The sequence below is a fragment of the Melospiza melodia genome, chromosome Z (genome assembly GCF_035770615.1).
Source record: "Melospiza melodia melodia isolate bMelMel2 chromosome Z, bMelMel2.pri, whole genome shotgun sequence".
Lineage (NCBI taxonomy): Eukaryota > Metazoa > Chordata > Aves > Passeriformes > Passerellidae > Melospiza > Melospiza melodia.
In genome coordinates, this window is record NC_086226.1 from 14451404 (window position 1) to 14471032 (window position 19629).

At 53.5% G+C, this 19629-nt stretch overlaps 2 protein-coding genes across 2 annotated transcripts; both read right to left on the reverse strand.

The window, feature by feature from the left end:
• Positions 1 to 89: 89 nt before the first annotated feature.
• LOC134432258 (serine/threonine-protein kinase PAK 1-like) lies at positions 90 to 9447 on the reverse strand. Its single transcript, XM_063180780.1, has 12 exons — positions 9437 to 9447; positions 6886 to 7073; positions 5345 to 5415; positions 4235 to 4271; positions 3486 to 3549; positions 2809 to 2857; positions 2383 to 2495; positions 2007 to 2124; positions 1139 to 1238; positions 671 to 867; positions 436 to 573; positions 90 to 191 (listed from the first exon to the last, which is right to left on the reverse strand). The coding sequence occupies exons 1-12, from the start codon at positions 9445 to 9447 to the stop codon at positions 90 to 92; spliced, it is 1188 nt and encodes a 395-aa protein (XP_063036850.1).
• Positions 9448 to 10204: 757 nt separating this feature from the next.
• On the reverse strand, positions 10205 to 17087 carry LOC134432187 (serine/threonine-protein kinase PAK 3-like). Its single transcript, XM_063180690.1, has 13 exons — positions 17009 to 17087; positions 16029 to 16066; positions 15463 to 15589; positions 15392 to 15403; positions 14358 to 14492; positions 13609 to 13672; positions 12924 to 12972; positions 12498 to 12610; positions 12122 to 12239; positions 11254 to 11353; positions 10786 to 10982; positions 10551 to 10688; positions 10205 to 10306 (listed from the first exon to the last, which is right to left on the reverse strand). The coding sequence occupies exons 1-13, from the start codon at positions 17085 to 17087 to the stop codon at positions 10205 to 10207; spliced, it is 1272 nt and encodes a 423-aa protein (XP_063036760.1).
• Between the last annotated feature and the right edge of the window lie 2542 nt (positions 17088 to 19629).

The window sequence follows — 19629 nt, forward strand, 5'->3', positions numbered from 1 at the left end:
TCTTCAAACTCGGGGGATGGCTGAAGCTCTGCCTAAAGATGACACATCCCCTTTTCCCTCCTCTTGGCTGGCGGGGCATCAGGGCCTCCTCAGGCGCAGGTGTCTCCTCTCCAGTCTTCCTGCACTCGCTTGGCTGAGATGATCAGAGCAGCCAGGCTGGAGGCAGGATGGCCTGAGGTCACGAAGGGATGCTGCCCAGAGGAAAAAGAACAAAGAAAGGAACACTTACTTTCCAGGATCACATCCTGGCGGGCTCAAGCAGGATTCCTTGGCTACAAGCAAGACACACAAAGAGCACTGAGGGCAGCATGTGCCCCTGCGCCTTCCTGTCCTGGCAGCTTTCTGTGCCACGTGGCCCACACTCCTCCTCCTCCTCATCCCTTCATGCAGGTGTCCTCAGCTGCCAGGGCTTTTTGCCCCTTTGCTTTTTCTTACCTGTAGGAGCTCCTGGGCAGACCAGCGCCTGTCCTCATCTGCCTGCAGGCAGCAGCGGAGGAAGTCGCGCAGGAGAGCCGAGTGGTGCCTGGGGTTCTGCAGTTTTGGGGGCCCGTTCCTTTCTAGCAGTTCAAAAACCTACAGCACATGGATGCAAGAGGACACTCCACCTGCTCCTTTGCTAGCCACACACAGCTCTCTCCACACAGAGCCCTCTTGCTAAGCTGCACCTTACCCGGAGACGGGCTTCCCGCTGGTAAGGAGCTTCCCCTTCCACCATTTCCAGCCCCATGATCCCCAGGGACCAGATGTCCACTTTGGGGCCGTAGGCTTCTCCTCTCACCACCTCCGGTGCCATCCAGCTGGGAGTGCCGACGCTGGAGCTGCGCTTGCTGTGCTCAGGGCTGAGCTGAGCACAGAGGCCAAAGTCACCTGAGGACAAAAACAAAGCCTGACAAAGCCAGCTACCACTGGCAAAGTGGCCAAAACCATTGCCCTGACCAGGCCATGCTGAATCTAACTGAAAAAGCAGCTGAGCTCTCCTTCCACGTGCCTGGAGCCAGGCAAATAAGGCATCGGCCGCTTCAAAAACACCCTGACGATTCACGCACTGGCCAAGCCGCGCTTCTGCCCCAGTGGCCGTCACCAAAATGCAAGCGCACGGCATATGCTGGACATGCTGCCGCCCAGCAGGGATACCCACCCAACTTGACGGATCCGTCCGTGCCCACCAGGACGTTGCAACTTTTGATGTCTCTGTGGATGACTTGGCGGGAATGAAGGAAATGCAGTCCTTGCAGGCACTGAGAGAGAAAAAGGAGGGAGGGAAAGTTAACGTGCAGGATCTGATTTCATCCCACCCGCAAGGAAAGAGCTCAACGGGATTGGCGGCTTTCTCAGGGAATTGTGAGCGAGGGCGAAACATCACGCTGCTGTCACCATGAAGAGCTTGCTGCTTCAACACTCTTGGAAGTTTTTTCTAGATTTCCAAGCAAAGGCATCCGGGCTCCCAAAAGTTCCACCGGCCTTGGGTAGGAAGCGCGCCACCTTTGGCTGGGAGGCGGCACGGCCAAGAATTTTGGGGAAGCCTAGTGGCAGCAGAAGAGGAAGCTGCTGGTGACAGCAGCACCTTCGAGCTGTTCCAGAATGCATCGCCATCCAGGCTGCAATGCTATCCTTTGAAGCTGAGGACAGCTCTTTGCCCTTAGCTTGAAATTCTGCCAGCCGCATGCTGCCTTCCAGTGGCAAGCAATGTAGGACAGACAGACAGGTTCCAGGCAAACATTCCCAGGCAAAGCTGGGAAGAGGAAGAAAGAGAAATTGAGCCAGTGAGCGAGCACCAAGGCCAGAGGACAGACAGGATGGAAGAGTGCAAGAACAGAGCCTGAGGAGTGCGAGGGCACCGGCAGGCAGTACACTTCCCATGCTCTTTCTTCTCCTGTGTGGTGTGACAGCAGCAGCAGCAGCAGCAGCAAAAGAAAGGTGAGAGCAAGAAATCTCGGCTCTCCTTAAGCTCCAGCTGACAAGCAGCATCCGGGCAGTCTTGGGCAAGCACAAGCGGCATCCCTCACCTCCCGACAGACAGCGCCTATCTGTCCTTCCTCCAGGTACACTGCCCTCAGCACATCAAACAAGGTGCCGCCGTCCATGAACTCCATGGCCAGCCAGAGCTCCGCATCCACCAGGTAGCTGAAAGAAGAAAACCACGGCATGGAGAAACAGAATGGGCACAGCCTCCGTCACCCCAGGGCCTGAGACAGGTTTTTGCAGCTGCTCTCCAAGCTACGTGTGCCACAAGAGACTATTGAACACCAGCTCCACCTCCTCCCACGCTCTGGAGACCAGCAGAGAAATCCTCCCCAGCTCTGTTCTCTGCCAGCGACCAAAGGGCATCGTCTCTTTGCGCTTGCACCAGCTAAAGCTACATTGACACCAGAATATGCCAACCTGTCTAAGTAGGTAACGATATTGGGACTCCTGTTGTCCCTCATGGCCAGGATTTCATTGGCAGCCAGCTCCTCGGACATCTCCTCCTCGAGTGACATGATCTTGATTGCCACCTGCAATGACATTGGCCACCGGTACCTTGAGAAGACGCACCCTGCTCGAGATCACAAGGAGCACGGAGCGAGTGCTGCTGCAATGAGGCAGCACGCTGGGCCAAAGTGCCTTGTCACTAGACAGCAGAGCTTAGCAGAAGCACCAAAAGCCATCCCAAATGCATTCTGCCCCCGGAGCCTAGACTGTATTTCACACTGTATTTCTGCCTCTGCTGCAGACATGGAGCTGCCACCCAAACCTCCAAGCACAGCTCACAGCAGCGGGCAAAGCGCTCCAGAGCTGCAAAATGGCATGGGGCTGTTGGCACTTTACCTGTTGTCCGCTGCTGGTGTCAAGGGCTTTATAAACAGCTCCAAACCCTCTAGAAAGACAAAAGCAGCAGAAAGAGACCTGTATCCTCTTGGCAGGGAAAGCAAGCCCAGGCAGCAGATCTCCCCCGGCTGCCTGGACGCCTTCCTTAGAAACAATGCCTGGCTGCAGCATCTCTTCGGCCAACAGCACGTCAGCCCTCTGCCATGCGGGGCAGGCTGTCCAAGGGAACAGCACTAAGGTGCAGCATGAAGACCAAGGGCCGCTGGAAATCTCCAAGGCGCACACCCTGCCAGGTCATTTCAGAACCTAAGGGGAACTCTCTCCTTGTGCGGGTGTGCATGCATGTGTGTGTCAAAAAAGGGAGAACAATTTGAGTCACAAGACTGTCCTGGACAATCTGATCTTTCTTGCATGGCAAGGGGCTCTTTCAGGCCACAAAGCTGCAGGGCCAGGGGTTTTCCCAGCTCCTGCTCCTCACTGCTGCAAGCAAGACACTGCCAGCATCAACTTGTCTTTAATGAGGCCTTTGCATTGCTCTGACCGAGCAGTCCAGGCAGGCGACACGAGGTCAAGCCAGAGCCTGACCATGTTTGGAGCTTGCCTGACTTCACGCTTGATATTGCACCAGCCAAAGACCTGGCCCACACTTTTGTAAAATGAGCTGACGTCACGCTTACCCTCGCCCGAGTTCCTCAAATGCCGTGTATTTGCCTGTAGGCCGGCCCGGACTCACGATGCTCCCTGAAAGACAAAAGCAGTGCAGGGCGCTCACTCGCACACAGAGACGCCGCTGCCCAGAGCGTCCCAAAGGCAGCCCCACTGCCCGCAGCTCTGGGCCCTTTGCGGTCCCTTGGCTTCCAGCTGCTGAGACCAGCAAGTGGGAGGGCCATCTTCTCCACCTTTCATCAGGTGGCCTTTCCAAGAAGGCCTTGATTTCTTTCAAGAGCAGCATCCCACGCGATAAGCCAAAATGATGAGCCCTTAAGAAGGGGGCCCTAAGAGGTAACCAAGGGCCTTTGCAGCCTCCGCGGTCACACCCACCATCACTGGCAGGTCCACTGCCAGGGGCACAAAGTGTCTGGGCCGGAGGAGGAGTAAGAACCAGAGCCAGAAAACAGCTGGGGCCAGACAGCTCCCTGGGCAATAGTCACTTGCTAGGTGCCAGCCTTCTGCTCAAGCAGAAACAATCTCTGCTTTTGTCTTTGGCCCAGAAGGCAGCCCAGGCAGGGCCAAGCCAGGCCCAGCCGCCCTCACAGGCAGCAGGGACTCCCTGAGCGCTGCCGCGCTGCCTCAGAGCACAACAACACCTTCTGCAGAGAGGCCTAAGTGCCTCTGAGACTGAAGGGCAGCATCTGGCGCAGCCTACACCCAGACACGCGCGCAACAGCCTGCTCTGGCAGACAAGAAATGCACCGGACGGACGTACTCAGTGTCTTCAGGCCCTGCTCCTCCCTCATCTCGGGCTGCTGGGCTGCGCTGCTGCAGGAAGTGCCGGCAGCGGGGCTTGAGCTGGCTGCTGCAGGCCATGCTGGTCCGGCGGCACCAGGTTGAATGGCAGAGCCTGTCTTGCGCTGGGACAAGAAAGGATTGCCCGTCAGAAGGGTGGCTGGCACACATGCCCCCCCCGAAGCGCACAGCAAAAGCAAGGCCTTGGGAAGGTGCTGCCAGCCACGGCCAGGCCTCTCCAGCTGAGGCAGTTCCCATGTCCCCTTCTCAAAGGCACCTTCGGGAGAAGCCCAAAGGCTACTTGGATCCAGCCCCTCCCGACCACCTCCACGCTCCACCTGTTCAGCTTTTCTGCAAGACACTGGCAACAAGGTATCGATGGGACTGCCAAGATCCACAAAGAGATCAGAGCAGGACCCCAGAGCCTTGCTGCTTTCCTCCTCCTGTCTTTTCCTGGGCCGGAATGAAATCAGCCCGGAGTTGGCACGCAACAGTCTGCTCAGAAGCCCGCAGCGTGTCCCTTCTCCGATCTGTTTCACGGATTTCCCTTCTCTATGGCAGCCTTTAGGGAGCGGCCCTTGGGAGCCGCCTTCCAGCCCTGCCCAGACCCACCCGCCCTTTTACACTGCAGGGCTGCCGAGGATTCTCCTCTCCAAACTCTGCTCTGACCGGCTGGAAGTGAAGCACAGCCTGAAGCTAATTAGTCCACGGAGAGAGCAGGTCCCTTCCAGGGGCCAGTGTCTCCCAGGTACCCTGCAAGTCTGTCAACTGCAAATTTGGGCCGTGCTGTCCGCTGACCACCGGCAGCCTGCACTGACAAAGGGGACAAGGGGCTGACTCCTGCACTGAGAGTTACTGAATGCTGCCTCCTGTCTGATCCCAAGAGACACTCGGGCACCCTCTCAGCATCCCAGCTTAAATGTCAAACTTCAGAACCCATTGGCCAGGGCTCCCCGGCTTGCCTGAAGCCGCACTACGTCACAGCAGGCACACGGCCGCCAGCATCTTCAGCCACGAGCAACAAGGGCTGCTCCAAAACGGTTAGCCTGGCCCTGCACCAAAGGCAGTGCCAAGCTCAGCTGTCACTTACTGGCTCTGCAAGTTCCGGCTGTGAAGGGACAGCGGCTGAAGGCTTCATCTTCCTTTGCTCCTCTTCATCCTCTTCCTCAATGACAGAGGCAGCCAGAGGAGCTGCTGACCCTGCTGTTGTGCCCTGCAGGCAGACAGAAGTGAGAGAGATGGGCAAAAGCCAGTGCCCTAGGAGCTGCTTTCTATTGAGCTGGGAAAGGACCCAGAAGAAGGGCAAATCATAGACTTTGATACAAGTGGGCCTCTGAGTCACGCAAACCCGAGGAAGCTGGCTGAACGAGCTGCTACTCCATCTTGCTGTGCATTTGAGCTTCCCTGCTGCCTAGAAGCAGCAAGATGCCTTGGAGCTGTCCCATTTGCCTTTCATCTCTTGAAAGGCTTTTCACTGGAAAATCAGCAAACAGCCAGTGCTCCCTTTGCTACTGCTGATGCCACCGGGCAGCTGGCTTTTCCTTCAGCCTCCCACGCCGGCACTCCACACTCGGCTGCAACAGGCCAAGCTGGCAGAATTGCTGCACAATCCTCACACGCCAGCAACGTCACAGCTTCCTTTGCCACTCACCAAAGGACAGGCTTGTCTCCATCCGCGTGTCAGGTGACCTGCAGCCAGCAAAGCAAAAGGAACCAGAGGCCCTTAGAAAAGTGCCTGTGCTGGCCACTCCCACAACACAAGGCAGTCCCAACAAAGAGCATTTCCCTTTCCCAACAGGAAAGGAGCAACAGCTCTTTCCCACAGCAAGCAAGAGAACAAGATGGACGCGAGGGGAGCCTCTGTCTACATTTGGGCCTCTTTTGCCAAGAGAGAAATAGGAAGACGGTGCTGGAAATGCCCTCTGCTCTTCAAAACTTTGAGCTTCTCTTGTGCCTAACAGCTCAAGCTACATTTCCCTCTTGCCTTTCCTGCATTTTCCATATACATTCTTTCAAATTGCATGCCCTAATTCCCATGCCTTGGCTGAAGATGATAGCCCAGCAAAGCTTCCACAAAGGGTCCCTTCCCTGTGGCAGCTCCCTGCTGAAGCAGCCCAGGAACAGCTGCTGGGCTCAATAGCAAACCCTCCCTGCACTGGAGTTTGTGCTGCATCGCCAAGGCAATCGCAGTCTTGGCACAGCATCAAAGGCTCAAGTCATGCAGCCAAGGCCTCTGAGGGGCAGAATATGGAGCAAAAGGTGCTTTCCTTCACTCCTGGAGAGAAGCACTGAGTTGGTAGAAGTACTTCTGAGGATCTGCCCTCAGAGTCTGCAATTTGCAGCTTGTCTTGCTTGAAGCAGCAAGCTGAGGAAATAAATGACAGACTCCGCTGCCGCGCACTCTCCCGGGGAGGGAAGGCAACCGCTGCAGGTTGCATGGCAAATCCTCTGCACGCGCCACCCAGTACAGATGCCCCCTTTGTAGCTGATGCTGCTGGCAGGACATTGACCAAAGCGGTGGCACCTTCATGGCCATTTTGTTCCCAAAGAAACTGGGCCACTGGTGCGGCATAAAGAGCAGAGCCAAGCAAAAGTCGGGCGATGCCAGCCCCAGGAGAAACCTTTACTTACGAGTCAGCTGGGTCAGGTAGTAGCCAGAATAGACAACAGAAAAGACGGTGCAAACGGCGGCACAGACTTGCCCGATCATTTTGGCAGCGCTGTGCGCGTTTGCACGCTGAGTGCCACCCAAGGGAAAGCCAAGACTCCTCTCGGGGTGCAGGCCGTCTGCTGAGAGCTCCTTGAGCACAAGGATCCTCCTGCAGGGAGCCAGCGGAAGAGCTGCTCTGGACGACCAGGCCTGGCGCGCACCGGGACAACGCTGTGCTGACAGCACTGTGACGTGGCACCTCTGGCTTGACCTCACAATGGCAGCTGCTCTGTGGCTTTCTTGTGCCCAGCAAGACAACCTTCTGTACAGCTGATGCAAAAGAAAAGCCTGGGAAATTCTCCTCACTCACAAAGGCAGGGCTCAAGGCATGCCAGGGGAACTCAGAGAATGCGCCAATCCAAGCGGCATCCAAGCAATGCAAGCAAACATGACTCTTGGTCCCAAAAGCTTTGACTGAAAGCAAGTCTGCTTCTTCTAGGTGGCATCCTAGCTGGTTTGGAAAAGCCTAACTTCTTCAGTGACATTTAGATGGCAAACGAAGCAAAGATAATAAATTTCCAGGACTATTGCAGGCTGCAGTTGCTCCTTGAGCACGCGGGTGCATGCTGACCTATGGAGGGGCTTGACAGCTGGCCTGCAAGCAAAGCCGAGTTCACGGAAGAAATAGCAGTTGATGGTTTTTGAGTGTATCCATAGCAAGGAAGAAGACAAGGCCGTCAGCATGGAAACCCATTAGAAGAGATACAGGAAAATTTGCGTATGCTAGACTAGGTGCCGAAGTAGATGTGCATACGTGCCTTATAAATTTCTGTAAAACTTTTGCCAGTTATATTGACGTTAATTGCTTTGCACCAATGGATAGAAGAAGTTATTGTGATGTAGTTAGTGACTTGAGATCACGCTTTGTTAAGAGTGTATAAGCTGGAGAACATGCAGAATAAAACAAACAAACCTTTTTCTTCTTGGACCCTGATCACGTGTGTATGCCACGTCCGGCCTAACGGTGACGCTTGCCCCATCTCTGGGTCAAGAAACAAGTCTTGTCTGACTGGTACCTTTTCAACAAGCTGAGAAAGAAATTAGTAGCTGGACATGCAGATTTCTGAAGAGAGGAAAGAAAAGTGTTGACAAGAATAAACCTAAGTTTTAAATGCCTGAAGCACTCAAAAATAACATGTTTTGGGATAGTGTACCATATGTTAGACAGAGTTAAAACAAACCACAACTCACTAGTATCTGGACTTCATTGCCCACTCTGCTTAGAAATGTTGCTTGAAGGCACTTGGTGTCAAGGATCCAGTTCCTGTAGATCACTGTCGACGTAGATCAAAATCCTACCAACCCATGAGTGTCAAAACCAGCAAGAGTGAGACTTTTGTCCTTGGCAGTAGCTTCCAGGTGCTCCTGGAAGTCACCAGGCCTTGACACAAAGATGTGTATTCAACGGAAGGAGGGAAGCATCATTCTTAGCTCTAAATGTGACCTTTGCTAGCAGATCATACTAGCAGGCAATAAATTACATTTGCTCTGCTCTTAGCCAGAGCCAAGATGGGAATCAAAGTCTAGATGACAGGAGAAGATCACACGAGCCTCAGCTTTTCCAGAAGAGGAAAAATACAAAGGATAGTAAATTTGCCTTGGGTTTACAGGCTATTTTTGCAGATGGATAGACAAGGGATGAAGCTTCAAAGATGAGAGCAAAGGAAAATCAACAGATATGCTGAAAGTGAGTGAAGAGGAAGGAGACCTCAAATTACCTGAAAAGCTGCACAGAAAGCTTCTCTACTTTTTGCACTTGCCTCAAGTTTTAAATGGCAAAATCTAGGAGTATTTCCAACTTATTTTTATTAATTCTAGAAGAAAGACAATCAAAACGGTGTACTTCTGCTTACAGTATCAAGTAAGGCACAGGAAGCCATTAGAGTAAGAAAAATTGTGTTCAGACGGCTGAGGCAGCCTTAGGGGTAGGAGGAATGGGGAGGCGTGGAAATCAGGCCTGTGGGCAACATTCAAGGAGCATCCAGTCCCTGAGCAGTCCCTCACAGTGGGTATGCCAGCAGATGGAGGCGAAATGGAGCCACAGCTCGGTGGGAAACGGGCCGGGGTGGAGAGCCGTGCTCAGCAGGGGCTCCTGCATCAAATTGCTCAATGACAGGTGTGCTATGCTGTGTGCATGTTTCCAACACCTGGCAACAGCAGGCTGGCCCAGATGTGGGAAAAGGCCAAGGAGGCAGCAGAGTGGGAATGGGGCTCTGCAGGTGGCCCTGGTGGTTGCACACCCCTGTGGGGGATGAGGCTGGCCCAGAGGGTCCCTGGGGAAAAGAGAAGCAGGGAGGAAATGCCAGATGCCGCTGTGAGAATGCCATTCCATCCCACATAGTGACATAGTGAGAGGAGGGTGGCAACAAAATGGTGATTGCTGCTGATCAGCCTGACATCTGATCAAGACAAGAGGCCCAGAAAGGACTGCACATCTGCCTCCTAGTGTTGTCCTGAATGGCAGCTCATTACCTGGTGTTCATTACCTGTAGGTCTCTCAGCTTCCCACAGGCATGCCACACTTCAGGTAAGCAAAGCTGCTTACCTCACTTTGTTCTTTGGGCCTCTGAAATGGACTGCCCACTTAGCTACAGCCCGGCAAGGAAGGCAGCCTTACAACACTCTGGTATTTTTGACTTTTATTGACACTCGGGCTGAAACAAAGTATCCCCTCGCTGCTTCTTCATCATTCTGTCCTGCAGGTGGCCTGCTCAGGCTGACAGCTTGGAGCGCCTGCAGGCTCCAGTTCTGCTGCAGCCCAGCTTTTCCTCTCACTGCTTAATTCTTATTATGACAATTCTTTCATTTCTACTTCAAAGCTTCCCTAAATTAACAACACTCTATCCTAAGATAAACAATCCTCTACTATCCAAGATGTCTATGTTCCATAGTCCTTAAATGTTGATCCCTGTATTTCCTAATTTTTTAAAATTTTCACCTTTTGCAGAAAGAAAAACAACAGAGCTTTCAATTGAACCTAACAACATATCTAACCTAACCTAACCTAACCTAAGCTAAGCTAAGCTAACCTAACCTAACCTAACCTAATCCAACCTATGCTAACCTAACTCAACCTAACCTAACAGCTAACCTAACAGCTAAACTGAGCAAATATCTACACTATCATGTTTCCCAGCTACGGCACAGCTCCTCTTCAAACTCGGGGGATGGCTGAAGCTCTGCCTAAAGATGACACATCCCCTTTTCCCTCCTCTTGGCTGGCGGGGCATCAGGGCCTCCTCAGGCGCAGGTGTCTCCTCTCCAGTCTTCCTGCACTCGCTTGGCTGAGATGATCAGAGCAGCCAGGCTGGAGGCAGGATCGCCTGAGGTCACGAAGGGATGCTGCCCAGAGGAAAAAGAACAAAGAAAGGAACACTTACTTTCCAGGATCACATCCTGGCGGGCTCAAGCAGGATTCCTTGGCTACAAGCAAGACACACAAAGAGCACTGAGGGCAGCATGTGCCCCTGCGCCTTCCTGTCCTGGCAGCTTTCTGTGCCACGTGGCCCACACTCCTCCTCCTCCTCATCCCTTCATGCAGGTGTCCTCAGCTGCCAGGGCTTTTTGCCCCTTTGCTTTTTCTTACCTGTAGGAGCTCCTGGGCAGACCAGCGCCTGTCCTCATCTGCCTGCAGGCAGCAGCGGAGGAAGTCGCGCAGGAGAGCCGAGTGGTGCCTGGGGTTCTGCAGTTTTGGGGGCCCGTTCCTTTCTAGCAGTTCAAAAACCTACAGCACATGGATGCAAGAGGACACTCCACCTGCTCCTTTGCTAGCCACACACAGCTCTCTCCACACAGAGCCCTCTTGCTAAGCTGCACCTTACCCGGAGACGGGCTTCCCGCTGGTAAGGAGCTTCCCCTTCCACCATTTCCAGCCCCATGATCCCCAGGGACCAGATGTCCACTTTGGGGCCGTAGGCTTCTCCTCTCACCACCTCCGGTGCCATCCAGCTGGGAGTGCCGACGCTGGAGCTGCGCTTGCTGTGCTCAGGGCTGAGCTGAGCACAGAGGCCAAAGTCACCTGAGGACAAAAACAAAGCCTGACAAAGCCAGCTACCACTGGCAAAGTGGCCAAAACCATTGCCCTGACCAGGCCATGCTGAATCTAACTGAAAAAGCAGCTGAGCTCTCCTTCCACGGGCCTGGAGCCAGGCAAATAAGGCATCGGCCGCTTCAAAAACACCCTGACGATTCACGCACTGGCCAAGCCGCGCTTCTGCCCCAGTGGCCGTCACCAAAATGCAAGCGCACGGCATATGCTGGACATGCTGCCGCCCAGCAGGGATACCCACCCAACTTGACGGATCCGTCCGTGCCCACCAGGACGTTGCAACTTTTGATGTCTCTGTGGATGACTTGGCGGGAATGAAGGAAATGCAGTCCTTGCAGGCACTGAGAGAGAAAAAGGAGGGAGGGAAAGTTAACGTGCAGGATCTGATTTCATCCCACCCGCAAGGAAAGAGCTCAACGGGATTGGCGGCTTTCTCAGGGAATTGTGAGCGAGGGCGAAACATCACGCTGCTGTCACCATGAAGAGCTTGCTGCTTCAACACTCTTGGAAGTTTTTTCTAGATTTCCAAGCAAAGGCATCCGGGCTCCCAAAAGTTCCACCGGCCTTGGGTAGGAAGCGCGCCACCTTTGGCTGGGAGGCGGCACGGCCAAGAATTTTGGGGAAGCCTAGTGGCAGCAGAAGAGGAAGCTGCTGGTGACAGCAGCACCTTCGAGCTGTTCCAGAATGCATCGCCATCCAGGCTGCAATGCTATCCTTTGAAGCTGAGGACAGCTCTTTGCCCTTAGCTTGAAATTCTGCCAGCCGCATGCTGCCTTCCAGTGGCAAGCAATGTAGGACAGACAGACAGGTTCCAGGCAAACATTCCCAGGCAAAGCTGGGAAGAGGAAGAAAGAGAAATTGAGCCAGTGAGCGAGCACCAAGGCCAGAGGACAGACAGGATGGAAGAGTGCAAGAACAGAGCCTGAGGAGTGCGAGGGCACCGGCAGGCAGTACACTTCCCATGCTCTTTCTTCTCCTGTGTGGTGTGACAGCAGCAGCAGCAGCAGCAGCAAAAGAAAGGTGAGAGCAAGAAATCTCGGCTCTCCTTAAGCTCCAGCTGACAAGCAGCATCCGGGCAGTCTTGGGCAAGCACAAGCGGCATCCCTCACCTCCCGACAGACAGCGCCTATCTGTCCTTCCTCCAGGTACACTGCCCTCAGCACATCAAACAAGGTGCCGCCATCCATGAACTCCATGGCCAGCCAGAGCTCCGCATCCACCAGGTAGCTGAAAGAAGAAAACCACGGCATGGAGAAACAGAATGGGCACAGCCTCCGTCACCCCAGGGCCTGAGACAGGTTTTTGCAGCTGCTCTCCAAGCTACGTGTGCCACAAGAGACTATTGAACACCAGCTCCACCTCCTCCCACGCTCTGGAGACCAGCAGAGAAATCCTCCCCAGCTCTGTTCTCTGCCAGCGACCAAAGGGCATCGTCTCTTTGCGCTTGCACCAGCTAAAGCTACATTGACACCAGAATATGCCAACCTGTCTAAGTAGGTAACGATATTGGGACTCCTGTTGTCCCTCATGGCCAGGATTTCATTGGCAGCCAGCTCCTCGGACATCTCCTCCTCGAGTGACATGATCTTGATTGCCACCTGCAATGACATTGGCCACCGGTACCTTGAGAAGACGCACCCTGCTCGAGATCACAAGGAGCACGGAGCGAGTGCTGCTGCAATGAGGCAGCACGCTGGGCCAAAGTGCCTTGTCACTAGACAGCAGAGCTTAGCAGAAGCACCAAAAGCCATCCCAAATGCATTCTGCCCCCGGAGCCTAGACTGTATTTCACACTGTATTTCTGCCTCTGCTGCAGACATAGAGCTGCCACCCAAACCTCCAAGCACAGCTCACAGCAGCGGGCAAAGCGCTCCAGAGCTGCAAAATGGCATGGGGCTGTTGGCACTTTACCTGTTGTCCGCTGCTGGTGTCAAGGGCTTTATAAACAGCTCCAAACCCTCTAGAAAGACAAAAGCAGCAGAAAGAGACCTGTATCCCTTTGGCAGGGAAAGCAAGCCCAGGCAGCAGATCTCCCCCGGCTGCCTGGACGCCTTCCTTAGAAACAATGCCTGGCTGCAGCATCTCTTCGGCCAACAGCACGTCAGCCCGGGAGCCCTCTGCCATGCGGGGCAGGCTGTCCAAGGGAACAGCACTAAGGTGCAGCATGAAGACCAAGGGCCGCTGGAAATCTCCAAGGCGCACACCCTGCCAGGTCATTTCAGAACCTAAGGGGAACTCTCTCCTTGTGCGGGTGTGCATGCATGTGTGTGTCAAAAAAGGGAGAACAATTTGAGTCACAAGACTGTCCTGGACAATCTGATCTTTCTTGCATGGCAAGGGGCTCTTTCAGGCCACAAAGCTGCAGGGCCAGGGGTTTTCCCAGCTCCTGCTCCTCACTGCTGCAAGCAAGACACTGCCAGCATCAACTTGTCTTTAATGAGGCCTTTGCATTGCTCTGACCGAGCAGTCCAGGCAGGCGACACGAGGTCAAGCCAGAGCCTGACCATGTTTGGAGCTTGCCTGACTTCACGCTTGATATTGCACCAGCCAAAGACCTGGCCCACACTTTTGTAAAATGAGCTGACGTCACGCTTACCCTCGCCCGAGTTCCTCAAATGCCGTGTATTTGCCTGTAGGCCGGCCCGGACTCACCATGCTCCCTGAAAGACAAAAGCAGTGCAGGGCGCTCACTCGCACACAGAGACGCCGCTGCCCAGAGCGTCCCAAAGGCAGCCCCACTGCCCGCAGCTCTGGGCCCTTTGCGGTCCCTCGGCTTCCAGCTGCTGAGACCAGCAAGTGGGAGGGCCATCTTCTCCACCTTTCATCAGGTGGCCTTTCCAAGAAGGCCTTGATTTCTTTCAAGAGCAGCATCCCACGCGATAAGTCAAAATGATGAGCCCTTAAGAAGGGGGCCCTAAGAGGTAACCAAGGGCCTTTGCAGCCTCCGCGGTCACACCCACCATCACTGGCAGGTCCGCTGCCAGGGGCACAAAGTGTCTGGGCCGGAGGAGGAGTAAGAACCAGAGCCAGAAAACAGCTGGGGCCAGACAGCTCCCTGGGCAATAGTCACTTGCTAGGTGCCAGCCTTCTGCTCAAGCAGAAACAATCTCTGCTTTTGTCTTTGGCCCAGAAGGCAGCCCAGGCAGGGCCAAGCCAGGCCCAGCCGCCCTCACAGGCAGCAGGGACTCCCTGAGCGCTGCCACGCTGCCTCAGAGCACAACAACACCTTCTGCAGAGAGGCCTAAGTGCCTCTGAGACTGAAGGGCAGCATCTGGCGCAGCCTACACCCAGACACGCGCGCAACAGCCTGCTCTGGCAGACAAGAAATGCACCGGACGGACGTACTCAGTGTCTTCAGGCCCTGCTCCTCCCTCATCTCGGGCTGCTGGGCTGCGCTGCTGCAGGAAGTGCCGGCAGCGGGGCTTGAGCTGGCTGCTGCAGGCCATGCTGGTCCGGCGGCACCAGGTTGAATGGCAGAGCCTGTCTTGCGCTGGGACAAGAAAGGATTGCCCGTCAGAAGGGTGGCTGGCACACATGCCCCCCCGAAGCGCACAGCAAAAGCAAGGCCTTGGGAAGGTGCTGCCAGCCACGGCCAGGCCTCTCCAGCTGGGGCAGTTCCCATGTCCCCTTCTCAAAGGCACCTTCGGGAGAAGCCCAAAGGCTACTTGGATCCAGCCCCTCCCGACCACCTCCATGCTCCACCTGTTCAGCTTTTCTGCAAGACACTGGCAACAAGGTATCGATGGGGCTGCCAAGATCCACAAAGAGATCAGAGCAGGGCCCCAGAGCCTTGCTGCTTTCCTCCTCCTGTCTTTTCCTGGGCCGGAATGAAATCAGCCCGGAGTTGGCACGCAACAGTCTGCTCAGAAGCCCGCAGCATGTCCCTTCTCTGATCTGTTTCACGGATTTCCCTTCTCTATGGCAGCCTTTAGGGAGCGGCCCTTGGGAGCCCCTTTCCAGTCCTGCCCAGACCCACCCGCCCTTTTACACTGCAGGGCTGCCGAGGATTCTCCTCTCCAAACTCTGCTCTGACCGGCTGGAAGTGAAGCACAGCCTGAAGCTAATTAGTCCACGGAGAGAGCAGGTCCCTTCCAGGGGCCAGTGTCTCCCAGGTACCATGCAAGGCTGTCAACTGCAAATTTGGGCCGTGCTGTCCGCTGACCACCGGCAGCCTGCACTGACAAAGGGGACAAGGGGCTGACTCCTGCACTGAGAGTTACTGAATGCTGCCTCCTGTCTGATCCCAAGAGACACTCGGGCACCCTCTCAGCATCCCAGCTTAAATGTCAAACTTCAGAACCCATTGGCCAGGGCTCCCCGGCTTGCCTGAAGCCGCACTACGTCACAGCAGGCACACGGCCGCCAGCATCTTCAGCCACGAGCAACAAGGGCTGCTCCAAAATGGGTAGCCTGGCCCTGCACCAAAGGCAGTGCCAAGCTCAGCTGTCACTTACTGGCTCTGCAAGTTCCGGCTGTGAAGGGACAGCGGCTGAAGGCTTCATCTTCCTTTGCTCCTCTTCATCCTCTTCCTCAATGACAGAGGCAGCCAGAGGAGCTGCTGACCCTGCTGTTGTGCCCTGCAGGCAGACAGAAGTGAGAGAGATGGGCAAAAGCCAGTGCCCTAGGAGCTGCTTTCTATTGAGCTGGGAAAGGACCCAGAAGAAGGGCAAATCATAGACTTTGATACAAGTGGGCCTCTGAGTCACGCAAACCCGAGGAAGCTGGCTGAACGAGCTGCTACTCCATCTTGCTGTGCATTTGAGCTTCCCTGCTGCCTAGAAGCAGCAAGATGCCTTGGAGCTGTCCCATTTGCCTTTCATCTCTTGAAAGGCTTTTCACTGGAAAATCAGCAAACAGCCAGTGCTCCCTTTGCTACTGCTGATGCCACCGGGCAGCTGGCCTTTTCATTCAGCCTCCCACGCTGGCACTCCACACTCGGCTGCAACAGGCCAAGCTGGCAGAATTGCTGCACAATTCTCACACGCCAGCAACGTCACAGCTTCCTTTGCCACTCACCAAAGGACAGGCTTGTCTCCATCCGCGTGTCAGGTGACCTGCAGCCAGCAAAGCAAAAGGAACCAGAGGCCCTTAGAAAAGTGCCTGTGCTGGCCACTCCCACAACACAAGGCAGTCCCAACACAGAGCATTTCCCTTTCCCAACAGGAAAGGAGCAACAGCTCTTTCCCACAGCAAGCAAGAGAACAAGATGGACGCGAGGGGAGCCTCTGTCTACATTTGGGCCTCTTTTGCCAAGAGAGAAATAGGAAGACGGTGCTGGAAATGCCCTCTGCTCTTCAAAACTTTGAGCTTCTCTTGTGCCTAACAGCTCAAGCTACATTTCCCTCTTGCCTTTCCTGCATTTTCCATATACATTCTTTTAAATTGCATGCCCTAATTCCCATGCCTTGGCTGAAGATGATAGCCCAGCAAAGCTTCCACAAAGGGTCCCTTCCCTGTGGCAGCTCCCTGCTGAAGCAGCCCAGGAACAGCTGCTGGGCTCAGCAGCAAACCCTCCCTGCACTGGAGTTTGTGCTGCATCGCCAAGGCAATCGCAGTCTTGGCACAGCATCAAAGGCTCAAGTCATGCAGCCAAGGCCTCTGAGGGGCAGAATATGGAGCAAAAGGTGCTTTCCTTCACTCCTGGAGAGAAGCACTGAGTTGGTAGAAGTACTTCTGAGGATCTGCCCTCAGAGTCTGCAATTTGCAGCTTGTCTTGCTTGAAGCAGCAAGCTGAGGAAATAAATGACAGACTCCGCTGCGGCGCACTCTCCCGGGGAGGGAAGGCAACCGCTGCAGGTTGCATGGCAAATCCTCTGCACGCGCCACCCAGTACAGATGCCCCCTTTGTAGCTGATGCTGCTGGCAGGACATTGACCAAAGCGGTGGCACCTTCATGGCCATTTTGTTCCCAAAGAAACTGGGCCACTGGTGCGGCATAAAGAGCAGAGCCAAGCAAAAGTCGGGCGATGCCAGCCCCAGGAGAAACCTTTACTTACGAGTCAGCTGGGTCAGGTAGTAGCCAGAATAGACAACAGAAAAGACGGTGCAAACGGCGGCACAGACTTGCCCGATCATTTTGGCAGCGCTGTGCGCGTTTGCACGCTGAGTGCCACCCAAGGGAAAGCCAAGACTCCTCTCGGGGTGCAGGCCGTCTGCTGAGAGCTCCTTGAGCACAAGGATCCTCCTGCAGGGAGCCAGCGGAAGAGCTGCTCTGGACGACCAGGCCTGGCGCGCACCGGGACAACACTGTGCTGACAGCACTGTGACGTGGCACCTCTGGCTTGACCTCACAATGGCAGCTGCTCTGTGGCTTTCTTGTGCCCAGCAAGACAACCTTCTGTACAGCTGATGCAAAAGAAAAGCCTGGGAAATTCTCCTCACTCACAAAGGCAGGGCTCAAGGCATGCCAGGGGAACTCAGAGAATGCGCCAATCCAAGCGGCATCCAAGCAATGCAAGCAAACATGACTCTTGGTCCCAAAAGCTTTGACTGAAAGCAAGTCTGCTTCTTCTAGGTGGCATCCTAGCTGGTTTGGAAAAGCCTAACTTCTTCAGTGACATTTAGATGGCAAACGAAGCAAAGATAATAAATTTCCAGGACTATTGCAGGCTGCAGTTGCTCCTTGAGCACGCGGGTGCATGCTGACCTATGGAGGGGCTTGACAGCTGGCCTGCAAGCAAAGCCAAGTTCACGGAAGAAATAGCAGTTGATGGTTTTTGAGTGTATCCATAGCAAGGAAGAAGACAAGGCCATCAGCATGGAAACCCATTAGAAGAGATACAGGAAAATTTGCGTATGCTAGACTAGGTGCTGAAGTAGATGTGCATACGTGCCTTATAAATTTCTGTAAAACTTTGGCCAGTTATATTGGCGTTAATTGCTTTGCACCAATGGATAGAGAAGTTATTGTGACGTAGTTAGTGACTTGAGATCACGCTTTGTTAAGAGTGTATAAGCTGGAGAACATGCAGAATAAAACAAACAAACCTTTTTCTTCTTGGACCCTGATCACGTGTGTATGCCACGTCCAGCCTAACGGTGACGCTTGCCCCATCTCTGGGTCAAGAAACAAGTCTTGTCTGACTGGTACCTTTTCAACAAGCTGAGAAAGAAATTAGTAGCTGGACATGCAGATTTCTGAAGAGAGGAAAGAAAAGTGTTGACAAGAATAAACCTAAGTTTTAAATGCCTGAAGCACTCAAAAATAACATGTTTTGGGATAGTGTACCATATGTTAGACAGAGTTAAAACAAACCACAACTCATTAGTATCTGGACTTCATTGCCCACTCTGCTTAGAAATGTTGCTTGAAGGCACTTGGTGTCAAGGATCCAGTTCCTGTAGATCACTGTCGACGTAGATCAAAATCCTACCAACCCATGAGTGTCAAAACCAGCAAGAGTGAGACTTTTGTCCTTGGCAGTAGCTTCCAGGTGCTCCTGGAAGTCACCAGGCCTTGACACAAAGATGTGTATTCAACGGAAGGAGGGAAGCATCATGCTTAGCTCTAAATGTGACCTTTGCTAGCAGATCATACTAGCAGGCAATAAATTACATTTGTTCTGCTCTTAGCCAGAGCCAAGATGGGAATCAAAGTCTAGATGACAGGAGAAGATCACACGAGCCTCAGCTTTTCCAGAGGAGGAAAAATACAAAGGATAGTAAATTTGCCTTGGGTTTACAGGCTATTTTTGCAGATCGATAGACAAGGGATGAAGCTTCAAAGATGAGAGCAAAGGAAAATCAACAGATATGCTGAAAGTGAGTGAAGAGGAAGGAGACCTCAAATTACCTGAAAAGCTGCACAGAAAGCTTCTCTACTTTTTGCACTTGCCACAAGTTTTAAATGGCAAAATCTAGGAGTATTTCCAACTTATTTTTATTAATTCTAGAAGAAAGACAATCAAAATGGTGTACTTCTGCTTACAGTATCAAGTAAGGCACAGGAAGCCATTAGAGTAAGAAAAATTGTGTTCAGACGGCTGAGGCAGCCTTAGGGGTAGGAGGAATGGGGAGGCATGGAAATCAGGCCTTTGGGCAACATTCAAGGAGCATCCAGTCCCTGAGCAGTCCCTCACAGTGGGTATGCCAGCAGATGGAGGCGAAATGGAGCCACAGCTCGGTGGGAAAAGGGCCGGGGTGGAGAGCCGTGCTCAGCAGGGGCTCCTGCATCAAATTGCTCTGTCGACGGAAGGGAACCAGGACATCATTTTGATCATCACAGGCTCAATTTTATTGATCAGTACAGCGGGTTAAATACAGTTAATAATGAGCTTCATACATATTGCAAAAGTTGAGCTCAGGATTGGTCAGCTTGCATATCAGCACCTACGCCTACTTCTACATTCCTATGGTTCTACTTTTGATACTTTCTACATATTCTTAGGATGTATTCAGGACTAATCTCAACTCCCTATCCTCATGTTGCAGCAAGGTCGCTGCTGACTCTTCCTTTTAGCTTGCTGACTGCTGACTTTTCTCCTTCAGTTTAACCAGTGGCATTATATCAGTGTGGCCTTTCTCAGCTAACCAATTATTAATAATGCTCTCCACATTTCCCCCGTTTTCTCCTTGTGCAAGGAGATTAGTTTGCCATGTTTTTGCTATTTTACGGCTG